Here is a 14,042-nt window from a genome sequence, read left to right on the forward strand (position 1 = left end):
ATAAAACACATGCCAGAGTACATGGAGCAATGTTAGTGTAATTAAATTTATATTTATATGAAACCCACCTGTTTATCTCTGGTGGTGGTCAGTCATTCCCATCTTTTTACACATTTCAGTGTGTTCAAAGACACAACTTACCCACTATTCATATTTTGTTGATTTTTGGTGATATTGTCCCTAGTTACCATATTGTTTTTCATTTTCAGTATGTGATTTACAGATAAAATATCTTCACTTTGTACGTTGTCCTTAGAGATGTCAATAAAAGATTAGAACATTTGGTTTTATGCTGCTGGATAAATGTTGAAGTCAATTGTATATGAAATAAGCCGTATAGTAATGTTCAATGTCAATGTTCTTTTATACTATTCTAAAACTATTTTTATACTGCTTGATTCCTATACATTTAAACACTGGGGCTGTAATTATTGATTCAGTAGAGAAAAATTTGCTTCATATATCATTATTAATTTGCTGCATTCTGATTGCTATAAACAAGATGGTTGCGTGCTTTAGTTAGTCAGAGAGCAGTTATAGAAAAAATTACCATTTTAAAATATATATACTATTTTAAATGTTAGGTTTCTGATTGGATATAGGTGTTCTTTAAATGTGCTCTTGTAATTTATACTAATGAAGTCAGTGCCAGCCAATCAGATCACTGGATGGCTGGCATTCATTCATGAAAACTTTAAAAATGTTAAACTTCACTGCTGTAAGTGAAATGAATTTATAGCTTCAACCATTTCCTCTAGTAGATAAGTATATTTATCTCCAAAATTGTCATTACTGCAGTTGTCACTATCTAGTTGACTGTCTTAGCAGAGAGGCTAGAGAGTAGAAAGGTCTGGCCCTTATCTTGGTAACATTAACCCAAATCCATAGCCAGTTCCCCTGGAACAGGTATGAGGAAGATGTCAGATAGTTCGCATTAATGCTTCACGTACTGTACTTGTTCTGTAGTTAAATAGAGGGTGCAGTCTTTAGGAAGGTTTGTTTCATTTCATGAGTTACATTTACTTAAAAACATTTTTTTTTGTATACCTGGGGACTAGTGTATTAATAAATTATCTCTTTGAAAAAAACAACAACAAAAAAACCTCACGAAAACATTGGACTTCCAGTCTATGATTCCTCTTTTATGGTGTTTTCCCAGTCTCAATCCCGCTGACTTCTGTAAAGTTACAGGAAACATTTGAGATCCAACCCACAGATTCAGTCTGGGTTACTACTCGCAGCTCCGTCTTCTCCTGGCACTGTACTGGATCTGACTGGTGCTCAAAATGGCTGCCAGTTTTGTACACCTGATAGAACTCACTACTTATTGGCCAGAAGTGTCCAGCTTCTAATTAAGAGTGTGTGTGTGTATACATGCAGGACTGTCTGCCAGTAATGAAGCCTTCCACACCAGCTTCAAAACCACCACTGAGCATGGTTAATGTCCTGCACTCCTTTTAGTATGCTGAAATAACTACTTGTTTGCAGTCACACAAATCTCTATACATCTACTTTGACTAGGAAGGTTTCCAAATCAACTCAGAGTAAGTAAAAGCTGCAGCTGTAATTACAGCAATAAATATTTTGGCTGAACACTAAAAAAGAAGAAGAAAAATGAAAAATGGGGTTATGTGTGTGGATGGCAAAGTTTTCCTTGTATTTTTCTACATTCTTGGATATCATCATGAGCATCTTGGACTACGTTTATGATTTTATTTTCAGATGTTGGGTCAATAGCAATATGCAGAAGTGCATTTTGCCCTGTGTGGCTAATTGGGACTATTATCAAGCCACTTTTCATGTTTCATGAACTACATATTGCATTAATGTCAATATTGACCTTTTTATTCTATTAGTAGATCTGAGAGTTTAAATCTGCCTGGCAGAATATATCTAGGATGATGTGTAATTTATTATAATAGCTGATTTTGTGTTAGACTGAAGATTATAAAAGAATGTAGCCACTTTTTTATCCAGTTTGGGATTTTGCCTTTCAATTGTTTCTTCTTTGAGTGGTTCTGCATATTCCCCCTTATGTGTAATCCCCTAACTGGTCTACCCTTCCCCATAGCATTTTCGAATGTTCTCAGGGCAAGGTTATATAAGGAGGTGTTGCACTCTCTACTGCCTGTTTTCTTTCCAACTGCTTCTGCCAGATGGAAGTGAACTAATCTGGTCCTTCAGAGCTGGGTTTTTTAGATAATTGTTGTTGGTAGCTTGTAATGTTAGTTAAATTAGAGAGTTTTTAGTTGTACTTAGTTTAATATAATTTTAGGTTTGGTTCTGTATGATGACAGAACCAAAGAAAAGAAAAAGCAGATGTAAGAGGTGTTCTTTATGCCCAGCTATCTTCCTGGTGTCGGACGGCCATGTTAGGTGCCTTAAGAGCCTTGGAGAAGGCCACTCTCCTTTTGGATGTTCTGTTTGTCAGATTTTTACACTCAGAGCTCATAAGAAATGTCAGAATAGACTGCAACTGTTCCTGCTTAAAGAAGCTCTTGCTGCCAAGCCTTCGGCCTCCATCATCGGATCAAAAGACTAAGAGGCCTGTTTTGGCTCTAACTTCCTCGTTCAGTAAGGCTAAGGTGCCTAAAAAATTCTGTCTTCATCAGTTCCAGATGAAGTTCAGAAATTGCTTCTGATAGATGCTGAAAGAGGTAGCTTAGGGTCTCTGGGGTCAAGAGTTGTATTCAAGATATTTTCTGCTGTGGAAAAAAGCTGGGGGTTTCTGACCAGTTTTAGATTTGAGGAAGTTGAACAGGTTTGTTTGGAAGTTTCGTTTTTGAATGTGAATTCTAGCCTCCATAAGTCCCTTACTTTTAATTATGGATTAGTTTACAACTTTTGATGTAAAATGTGTACTTCCATATTTCTATCTGCAAAATCATCACAAGTACCTATCTTTTGTGGTGGCACAAGGACATTTTCAGTACAAAGTCCTGCTTTTTGGCCTTTCTACAGTCCAAGAGTCTTTACAATGTAACTTTCTATATTAGCAATGCATCTCAGAAGACAGGACACTTCTGTTTACCCATATTTAGACAGTTGACTGCTGAAGTCTCCTTCACACAAATATCTGCTAGGCTACATCCAGTTTACTACCTCCCTTCCTACAGATTTATGATTGCTTCTGAATATTAAAAAGTCAAATCTATACTCCACTTAGACTCTATAAAATGGATCTTCTATCCTGGACTCTGTATTAGGAAGAGCTTTTCTCCCTGAGGAAAACATTCTGAAGATAGTTCAATCTACTTTTGAGATACATCATTGTTGAACTCAGAATGTGATTTTCTTTTTGGCTCTGTTGGGTCTTATGGCAGCAACTACTTATATTACTCAATTTGCATATTTCAGAATGAGGCAATGAAGCGCTGGTTGTCTTAGTTTACAAGCTGGACAGCCTTCACATGTTAGTCACCGTGCCTACAAACATTTTAGATTCTTTGATGTGGTGGATAAACAGAACTAATGTTCTCGAGGGGATCCTGTTCAGTCCCCCTTTGCTGTTGATCATGATAACATCTGATGCATCAAACAATGGATGGGGAGCTCATCTGGAATCTTTCATAGTTCAAGGTGACTGGGTGTCCCAGGAATAGGATTTACACATAAATGTTTTAAGATTAAGGGCTATTGGTCTGGCTCTCAGGTCTTTTCTTCCTCATGTAAAGAGGAAGGTTGTTCAGGTAGTTATAGACAATACAGTGGCTATGCATTATGTCAACAAACAAGGAGGTGCCCACTCTTTTCTGCTGTGTGCTAAGGCAGTCAATCTATGGGATTGGAGGCATTGTTTGTTATATCCATTCGGTGGCCCTATATCTAGCAGGGGAGAACAGTGTGTTGGCAGATCGGCTCAGCAGAGACAGTTTCAGATGCACGAGTGATCACTGAAAGATTAGGTGGTGCAAGAGATTTTCTCCAGCTGGAGTCTGTCCAACCAGATTCAACAAAATGTCTCTTCTTTTCAAGAGCATGGAAGAACAGTTAATCCATCTTGGTCACTTTCCTTCTCTTTCCATTAATTCAGAAGGTGGTGAAGATGATCAGACAGGACAAGGCAAGAACGATCCTGATTGTTCTAGCTTGGCCGAGGCACCATGGACCTGCACCAGCTGTCATAGAGAATCTGTGTACTTCTTCCTTTGTCTCCAAACCTATTGTCACAGCAGCAAGGCAGGAGATTTCTTTCAGATCCAAAGTCTTTCCATCTGATGGCCTGGACTATAAGACTTTGATTAATCTAGAAATATCTTGTTCCATGTTGGTGCAGAATGTGTTAATTCTAGAAAACAATCTATTAGGAAATGTTACTTGAAATAGGTTAGATTTGCTTCTTGGATCCAAGGCAAATCTGATTTACCAGTTTCAGTTTCTATTCCCTATATATTAGAGTATTTGATATATTTAAAGTCTGAGGGGCTAATTCTTCTTTGAGTTATTGCCCTTATATAAATCGATGGTATGCCCACATCTCGAATACTGCGTACAGATGTGATCTCCTCATCTAAAAAAAGATATACTGGCACTAGAAAAGGTTCAGAAAAGGGCAACTAAAATGATTAGGGGTTTGGAACGGGTCCCATATGAGGAGAGATTAAAGAGGCTAGGACTCTTCAGCTTGGAAAAGAGGAGACTAAGAGGGGATATGATAGAGGTATATAAAATCATGAGTGATGTGGAGAAAGTGGATAAGGAAAAGTTATTTACTTATTCCCATAATACAAGAACTAGGGGTCACCAAATGAAATTAATAGGCAGCAGGTTTAAAACAAATACAAGGAAGTTGTTCTTCACGCAGTGCACAGTCAACTTGTGGAACTCCTTACCTGAGGAGGTTGTGAAGGCTAGGACTATAACAGGGTTTAAAAGAGAACTGGATAAATTCATGGAGGTTAAGTCCATTAATGGCTATTAGCCAGGATGGGTAAGGAATGGTGTCCCTAGCCTCTGTTTGTCAGAGGATGGAGATGGATGGCAGGAGAGAGATCACTTGATCATTGCCTGTAGGTTCACTCCCTCTGGGGCACCTGGCATTGGCCACTGTCGGTAGACAGGATACTGGGCTAGATGGACCTTTGGTCTGACCCGGTACGGCCTTTCTTATGTTCTTATGTTATGTTCATTTAGTGGATCTTTCAGATTATCATGCTTTGATTGATGGTAGATCATTATTTGTACATGATACAGATAAAAGGTTTATGAAGGGGTTGTCTAAAGTGTTATTGTTCCTGTAGAGATATGGTTCCACCATGGGATCTGAATTTGGTTTTATCTAGGCATATGAAGTCCCCTTCTGAACCTGTGGCAGAGTGCTCGTTATTTTATTTATCTACTAAAACTGTGGTTGTTTTTGCTATAACATCGTCAGAAGCATGAGCAAATTATATCCTTATTTCTCATAACGACAAGATGCTTCTTAGACGTGATCACAAAAATAGTATTTGAGTTTCACTTCAGTCAGTCAATTAATTTACCAGTGTTTTTTCCAAAGCCACATGCTAATAAAGGGGAATCTGCTTTACATACTTTAGATGCTAGAATGGTTTTAACCTATTATTTAAATAGAGCAAAAGATTTTAGGTGGTCTTTTCGGTTATTTATTTCTTGTGCTAAGAATCATATGGGTTACAGTGTAGTTGCCCAGACTATTTCCAGATGGGTTAAATAATGTATCTTTGAATATTAGAAGTTAGCAGCTATCCCTCTGCCTGCTGTTATGAGATGTCATATCACTAAGGCAGTTGCAGGATCTTTTGCTTATTTTAAACATGTTCCTGTTGCGGAAATCTGTATACCTGCTACTTGGAAATCAGTCTGTACATCTACTAAATATGCTTTGGATTTGGCTTCGAGAGCAGATGCTAGATTTGGTAGAGCGGTGCTTCAATCATCATTTAATTAGAGCTCTGTTTCCTTCTGTGTTTTTCAGTACTGCTTGCCAAAGTACCCGTAAGTGGGACTATGAAGAGCCACTTGAAGAAATGAAGGTTATTTACTTGTAACCAGAGGGTTTTTTTGAGGTGACCCCGCATAGTCACTCTTCCCACCCGCCTTCCCCATCTTTGTTAGAATCCTCTCTTGGTTTCTCTGGGTCAGTGGTAGCAGAAACTGAGATGGTAGAGGGCACAGGGCCCCTTATATAGCCTCACCCTCAGAACATTTGAGGATGCTGAAGGGAAGGGCAGGAGGGGGGCATAAGTGTGCTCTAACAGGCAATGTTTGGAGAAGGTTCTACTGTTAGGCTGTATCAGTCAGCACATTACCCATAAGTGTGAATATGCAGAGTCATCTTGAAGAACTTTATTTTTATGGCATAATCACCAATTGATTTTTTTTTAAATATTTTTTGAGTATCAGGGACAAATGGAGACTGATTTTGAATGACGCTGCTGCAGGGTTGCTGGAAGCCCTGAAACTTGGACTTAAATTACCAACGTGGCTATGTTTTGATAACAATAGCAATTAAATATCTCATCTGTGGGGTCATATTCATCCGTGTTCTTTTCTTCCGCTTCAGCAAAGTTTCATGTTGTGGTATATTCAATCATGAAGAACCCAAAGAAACTAGTTTTCAGTACTTTTAAATGGGCATGACTTTTCCTTTCTTGCTACGTTACAATGTTTTGTGACAAAGTACTGTCCATGACTCCGTGGGTCTTGCGTTTCCTGGCGGATTTTGCTAGCCTCAGAGGCTCACTGTGACCCTCCACGTAGCCCTTCTCTCTCTAGAGGCAAGGGTCACAGCTTACTGAGCCATTTTCATCATAAGTCAACAAGGGAGGTGAGAAGAAGCAACCCTCCCTCGCACAGTCTCTGTTGTCTCCCAGTCTCAGTGATTAATCAGGGAGGGGAGTGGGGAGCCCGGGCCCACCCTCTACTCTGGGCTCCAGCCCAGGGACCCTAAAATTAGCAGCTATGGAAGCTGACTTTGGAAATAGGACGTGTACAATTCCCTGGGCCACTTCCCCACAGCAGCCCCCACTCAATATCTCCTTCTCCATTACCTCAGGGCCTCCTTCCTTGCACCTGATATGGATTTGTACTGCTTCGTTCCTCCAGCAGCGCAGCTCCCTCCTATAGCTCCTGGCACCTGCACCTCGCTGACTAACTGGGAGGCTTTTAGCTAGTTCAAGCCAGCCCTTGATTGGCTTCAGGTGTCCCAATCAATCTAGCTGTCTCCACTGCCTTCTAGAAGGATCTTAATTGGCCCCAGGTATCTTGATTAACCTGGAGCAACTGCCATTTGGTTACCATGGTACCAGGGATTTGTTTAGCCTGGGGCTAACCTACCTGTTCCTCACTACTTTACTGTAGCCATCTGGCCTTGCCCCATCACAGTTTATATTTTACTTTTGAAAAATTATCTATTTTCATTAGTGCAGTTGCTTCTTTTCTACCACTTCCCTCAACCTTAGGCATGTTGACAGATAAATTCATAAACTGCTGATGCTTAGTTATCACTAAACACCAAGCATCCGTTTGCAGTATTGATCAACTTTTGATTTACAGAAGTTGGAATGAGAAACAGCCACCTACTGATTTCAACACTGTAAAGCAAGGGTAGTCAATTATTTTTTATCAAGGTCTCAATTTTTTTGGTCAAAGTGTAGTCAAGGCCCAGACTCCAGAGGAAATATTTAAAAAAAAAAAACAATAATGATAATAAATAAGTAAATAAGAAGATTTTGGGATCCATTCAAAAGTGTCTGGTGGTCCAGATTTGGCCTGCGGTCTGCTTATTGACTACACCAACTGTAAAGTCTGAAGACTGTTATAGATGAGATAAACAGCTTTCCATAGAACACCTTCCAAAATTTTTCAGATTCTAGTAAATCAAGCCCCCTTCACAGTTCATACATCTACGCATTCTTTTCTTTTCAGCTTCCAGTGATTGTTAATTTCAACCACTGATCACACACCTCCTTTCAGTCTCCTCTCTCCAGCCATTCTCTTATCTTCTCTGGACTTCTAGACAGTTTCCTAATAGATATAATCAGGCATAAAAATATATATTTTGTTCTCATTTTGCTTTCACCTTTTTAGAATAACTAGTTGTCATTCACAGATTGAAATTAGGAACTTGATGTTTCTAGGATCAAACTTTCAAATATATGGACATATAATACTTCAGAATACTTCCAAAAAAAAGAAAAAAACCAAAAACCAAACAAACCTTCCAAAACCCAACTGACTTAAATTTTTCTTCAAGGTGGTGTGTTTTTCTTATTGTTGCGATGGTTTTTACAGCCCTGGAATGCTTTGATCATTTTGTCCTACATAGCAAAATGTGTTCAATCAGTTTCAGACACCCCAAACTTTAGTTTAGAATGTTCTTCTTTATTATAACACAAGTTGTTATAAAAATGTAAATTAAAATATTTTTCATGCAAATCTCTCTGCTATTAATACAATAAAATGTTTTTTTTTATTTAGGTTCCAAAGTGTGAATGTTTTTGACTCAAAGATATTATAATGTTGTGATATTGTTTTTGAAGAGAAAAAAATAGAATGTTCCTATATATAGTATGCATCATATCTTACATTTTAAAACTTGATTTTAGTGAAGACAAAATTATATGATTTCTTTGTTTCTGTATTTTTTTATACTGTAGATTCATACATTAGTTGAAAGTTTGAAGCTTTCCATCACTGATCAGCAGCTCCCTATGTTTATACGCATAATGCAGCTTGGGATTGCTCTTTACTATGGAGAATTGGGAAACTTTAAAGAAGGAGAAAATGAAGACCTGGTTTGTCATACTAAAGATATATTGGGAAACATCTCAGGTACATATAACTATTATTTCTCAATCAAAAATAATATTTTAAAAAATTGGGTTTTATTTTCTGATTTTTAAAAATGTGTGTGTTCAACGCACACTATTTCAGTGTCTTGACAATCTGTTAGAGCTAATACATTGTGCTATGTAAGTGTGTAATACTCTTAACATTATTTGTGTGTTATGTTGAGAAAGCTATTTTGATAATCCTAGCTAAGCTGAGGTGGTTCTTTCTGGACAAAATTTTGGATTTTGATGATCATCCAATGTAGGAGGAGACTCGGGGTTGTTAGATAGTTTTTGATATTTTTTAATTTAATTAAAATATAGCTTTTTGATTTTGTTTTTGTGTTTTGACTTTGAAACTGTATTTTTTTTTATCGTGAATAGAAATGTCAACACTTGTTCTTGTTCGAGTGGTTGCATATGTGAATTTCATTCTTGGTGTCTGTGTACCCAGTGTATAGCCATCAGAAACTTTTTCTGTTAGCCGTACCCAGTGGGTGGCTTGAGCGCCGTCTGCTGTCATGTGCCACTGCGTGCAGGTATAAAAGGCAGAGCTCCCCACAGCCCCTTTGTTTCTTCTGACCTTCTGCGACAGTTGTTGGAACCCCCTTTCGTTGCTAAAACAGTTTTCTCTCAGCCTTTATGTACATAGTCTAGTTGTAGTTAGTTAGTTTTAGTAGTTAAAAAAAGGTAAGCTTTTATAGTTTTTCCTTCTTTCGGGTTTCTGTTGTTAACACCGTGGCATGCCTGGGTCACCGGGCTTCAAATCATGTGCTTCTTGCTCCAAACCTATGCCTGTGAGTGACCCATACAGCATTTGTTACAAATGCCTGGGTGGGGCACACATGAAGGACCAGTGCCAGATTTGCCAGGACTTCAAGCATAGGGTGAAGAGCGATAGGGAGGCTAGGCTGAAGTTCCAGCTAATGGAGGTGCAGCTGAGATGACCCTCAGAATCATAGAATCATAGAATATCAGGGTTGGAAGGGACCTCAGGAGGTCATCTAGTCCAACCCCCTGCTCAAAGCAGGACCAATTCCCAACTAAATCATCCCAGCAAGGGCTTTGTCAAGCCGGGCCTTAAAAACCTCCAAGGAAGGAGACTCCACCACCTCCATAGGTAACGCATTCCAGTGCTTCACCACCCTCCTAGTGAAATAGTGTTTCCTAATATCCAACCTAGACCTCCCCCACTGCAACTTGAGACCATTGCTCCTTGTTCTGTCATCTGCCAAGAATTGAGAACAGCCGAGTTCCATCCTCTTTGGAACCCACCTTCAGGTAGTTGAAGGCTGCTATCAAATCCCCCCTCATTCTTCTCTTCTGGAGACTAAACAATCCCAGTTCCCTCAGCCTCTCCTCATAAGTCATGCGCTCCAGACCCCTAATCATTTTTGTTGCCCTCCGCTGGACTCTTTCCAATTTTTCCACATCCTTCTTGTAGTGTGGGGCCCAAAACTGGACACAGTACTCCAGATGAGGCCTCACCAATGTCGAATAAAGGGGAACGATCACGTCCCTCGATCTGCTGGCAATGCCCCTACTTATACAGCCCAAAATGCCGTTAGCCTTCTTGGCAACAAGAGCACACTGTTGACTCATATCCAGTTTCTCGTCCACTGTGACCCCTAGCTCCTTTTCTGCAGAACTGCTACCTAGCCATTCGGTCCCTAGTCTGTAGCTGTGCATGGGATTCTTCCGTCCTAAGTGCAGGACTCTGCACTTGTCCTTGTTGAACCTCATCAGGTTTCTTTTGGCCCAATCCTCTAATTTGTCTAGGTCCCTCTGTATCCGATCCCTACCCTCTAGTGTATCTACCACGCCTCCTAATTTAGTGTCATCGGCAAACTTGCTGAGAGTGCAGTCCACACCATCCTCCAGATCATTAATAAAGATATTAAACAAAACCGGCCCCAGGACCGACCCTTGGGGCACTCTGCTTGAAACCGGCTGCCAACTAGACATGGAGCCATTGATCACTACCCGTTGAGTCCGACGATCTAGCCAGCTTTCTATCCACCTTATAGTCCATTCATCCAGCCCATACTTCTTTAACTTGGCAGCAAGAATACTGTGGGAGACCGTATCAAAAGCTTTGCTAAAGTCATCCACTGCTTTCCCCTCATCCACAAAGCCAGTTATCTCATCATAGAAGGCAATTAGGTTAGTCAGGCACGACTTCCCCTTGGTGAATCCATGCTGACTGTTCCTGATCACTTTCGTCTCCTCTAAGTGTTTCATAATTGAATCCTTGAGGACCTGCTCCATGATTTTTCCAGGGACTGAGGTGAGGCTGACTGGCCTGTAGTTCCCCGGATCCTCCTTCTCCCTTTTTTAAAGATGGGCACTACATTAGCCTTTTTCCAGTCATCCGGAACCTCCCCCGATCGCCATGAGTTTTCAAAAATAATGGCTAATGGCTCTGCAATCTCATTCGCCAACTCCTTTAGCACCCTCGGATGCAGCGCATTCGGCCCCATGGACTTGTGCACGTCCAGTTTTTCTAAATAGTCCCGAACCACTTCTTTCTCCACAGAGGGCTGGTCACCTTCTCCCCATATTGTGCTGCCCAGTGCAGCAGTCTGGGAGCTGACCTTGTTTGTGAAGACAGAGGCAAAAAAATCATTGAGTACATTAGCTTTTTCCACATCCTCGGTCACTAGGTTGCCTCCTCATTCAGTAAGGGGCCCGCACTTTCCTTGACTTTCTTCTTGTTGCTAACATACCTGAAGAAACCCTTCTTGTTACTCTTAACATCTCTTGCTAGCTGCAACTCCAAGTGTGATTTGGCCTTCCTGATTTCACTCCTGCATGCCTGAGCAATATTTTTATACTCCTCCCTGGTCATTTGTCCAATCTTCCATTTCTTGTAAGCTTCTTTTTTGCGTTTAAGATCAGCAAGGATTTCACTGTTTAGCCAAGCTGGTCGCCTGCCATATTTACTATTCTTTCTACACATCGGGATGGTTTGTTCCTGCAACCACAATAAAGATTCTTTAAAATACAGCCAGCTCTCCTGGACTCCTTTCCCCCTCATGTTATTCTCCCAGGTGATCCTGCCCATCTGTTTCCTGAGGGAGTCAAAGTCTGCTTTTCTGAAGTCCAGGGTCCGTATTCTGCTGCTCTCCTTTCTTCCTTGTGTCAGGATCCTGAACTCGACCATCTCATGGTCACTACCTCCCAGGTTCCCATCCACTTTTGCTTCCCCTACTAATTCTTCCCTGTTTGTGAGCAGCAGGTCAAGAAAAGCTCTGCCCCTAGTTGGTTCCTCTAGCACTTGCACCAGGAAATTGTTCCCTACACTTTCCAAAAACTTCCTGGATTGTCTGTGCACCGCTGTATTGCTCTCCCAGCAGATATCAGGGTGATTAAAGTCTCCCATGAGAACCAGGGCCTGCGATCTAGCAACTTCTGCTAGTTGTCGGAAGAAAGCCTCGTCCACCTCATCCCCCTGGTCTGGTGGTCTATAGCAGACTCCGACCACGACATCACCCTTGTTGCTCACACTTCTCAACTTTATCCAGAGACACTCAGGTTTTTCTGCAGTTTCATACCGGAGCTCTGAGCAGTCGTACTCCTCTCTTACATACAACGCAACTCCCCCACCTTTTCTGCCCTGCCTGTCCTTCCTGAACAGTTTATATCCATCTATGATAGTACTCCAGTCATGTGAGTTATCCCACCAAGTCTCTGTTATTCCAATCGCATCATAGTTCCCTGACTGTGCCAGGACTGCCAGTTCTCCCTGCTTATTTCCCAGGCTTCTTGCATTTGTGTATAGGCACTTAAGATAACTCATTGATCGTCCCTTTTTCTCAGTATGAAACAGGACTCCTCCCCTCTTGCGCTCTCCTGCTCGTGCTTCCTCCCAGGATCCCATTTCCCCCCTTACCTCAGGGCTTTGGTCTCCTTCCCCCGGTGAACCTAGTTTAAAGCCCTCCTCACTAGGTTAGCCAGCCTGCTGGCAAAGATGCTCTTCCCTCTCTTCGTTAGGTGGAGCCCGTCCCTGCCCAGCACTCCTCCTTCTTGGAACACCATCCCATGGTCGAAGAATCCAAAGCCTTCTCTCCGACACCACCTGCGTAGCCATTCGTTGACTTCCACGATTCGACGGTCTCTACCCAGGCCTTTTCCTTGCACAGGGAGGATGGACGAGAACACCACTTGCGCCTCAAACTCCTTTATCCTTCTTCCCAGAGCCACGTAGTCTGCAGTGATCCGCTCAAGGTCATTCTTGGCAGTATCATTGGTGCCCACGTGGAGAAGCAGGAAGGGGTAGCGATCCGAGGGCTTGATGAGTCTCGGCAGTCTCTCCGTTACATCGTGTATCCTAGCTCCTGGCAAGCAGCAGACCTCTCGGTTTTCCCAGTCAGGGCGGCAGATAGATGACTCAGTCCCCCTGAGAAGGGAGTCCCCGACCACCACCACCCTCCTCCTCCTCTTGGGAGTGGTGGTCGTGTAACCCCCATCCCTAGGACAGTGCATCTTTTGCCTTCCAATCGGTGGAGTCTCCTGCTCCCTTCCCTCAGATGGGTCATCTACTCCACTCTCCACATGAGTACCTGTAGAGAGAACATGGAAACGATTGCTCACCTGTATCTCCATTGCTGGTACATGGACGCTCCTCTTTCTCCTTCTGGAGGTCACATGCTGCCAAACTTCTTCATCATCGGTCTGTCCCTGCTGTGCCTGCTCTGAATCTTCAGAACATTGTGGCCGTAGAAGCATCTCCTGACGTCTGTCCAGGAAATCTTCATTTTCCCTTATGCAATGCAGAGTCGATACTCGTTTCTCCAGACCTGGAACCTTCTCTTCCAATATGGAGACCAGCTTGCACTTTGTACAGACAAAGTCGCTTCTGTCCTGTGGAAGAATGACAAACATGGCACAACCTGTGCAGGTTACAACAGCTGATCGCTCACCTTCCATATCACCTTCCTCTTAAGAGCTTCCTCAGCTGTTGCAAGAACTACTCAGAGAAACCTGCAGATGAAAGCCTCAGTGAGCTCTCTCCAGGCGAACTCCCAGGCAAACTCCCTCTGTTAGCCTCTGCTGTTCGCCACTCAGCTGGTTCGCTGCTGACTGCCCTTATATACCAGTCAGGCCCACTCAAGGCCCCCCTGGAACAAAGCACTCCCAATTCACACTTTTCAAACAAACAAGCAAGCAATCAAGCACACGGTCAAACTGACAAACTGTCCCAGCAACAGACACTCAGATACTCACCAACACAGCCCCCCTAATGCAGCA

General features: G+C 41.9%; 1 protein-coding gene across 1 annotated transcript in view; it reads left to right on the forward strand.

The window, feature by feature from the left end:
* VPS13B (vacuolar protein sorting 13 homolog B) overlaps positions 1-14,042 on the forward strand; it is a 953,533-nt gene that overhangs the window by 100,479 nt on the left and 839,012 nt on the right. Inside the window, exon 6 of the mRNA XM_026663381.1 lies at positions 8,619-8,793. Coding sequence (XP_026519166.1) covers positions 8,619-8,793 — 175 coding nt within the window. The remainder of the gene's footprint in view (positions 1-8,618; positions 8,794-14,042) is intronic.

Source organism: Terrapene carolina, unplaced genomic scaffold, assembly GCF_002925995.2.
Source record: "Terrapene carolina triunguis isolate 2854851 unplaced genomic scaffold, T_m_triunguis-2.0 Scaffold58, whole genome shotgun sequence".
Lineage (NCBI taxonomy): Eukaryota > Metazoa > Chordata > Testudines > Emydidae > Terrapene > Terrapene triunguis.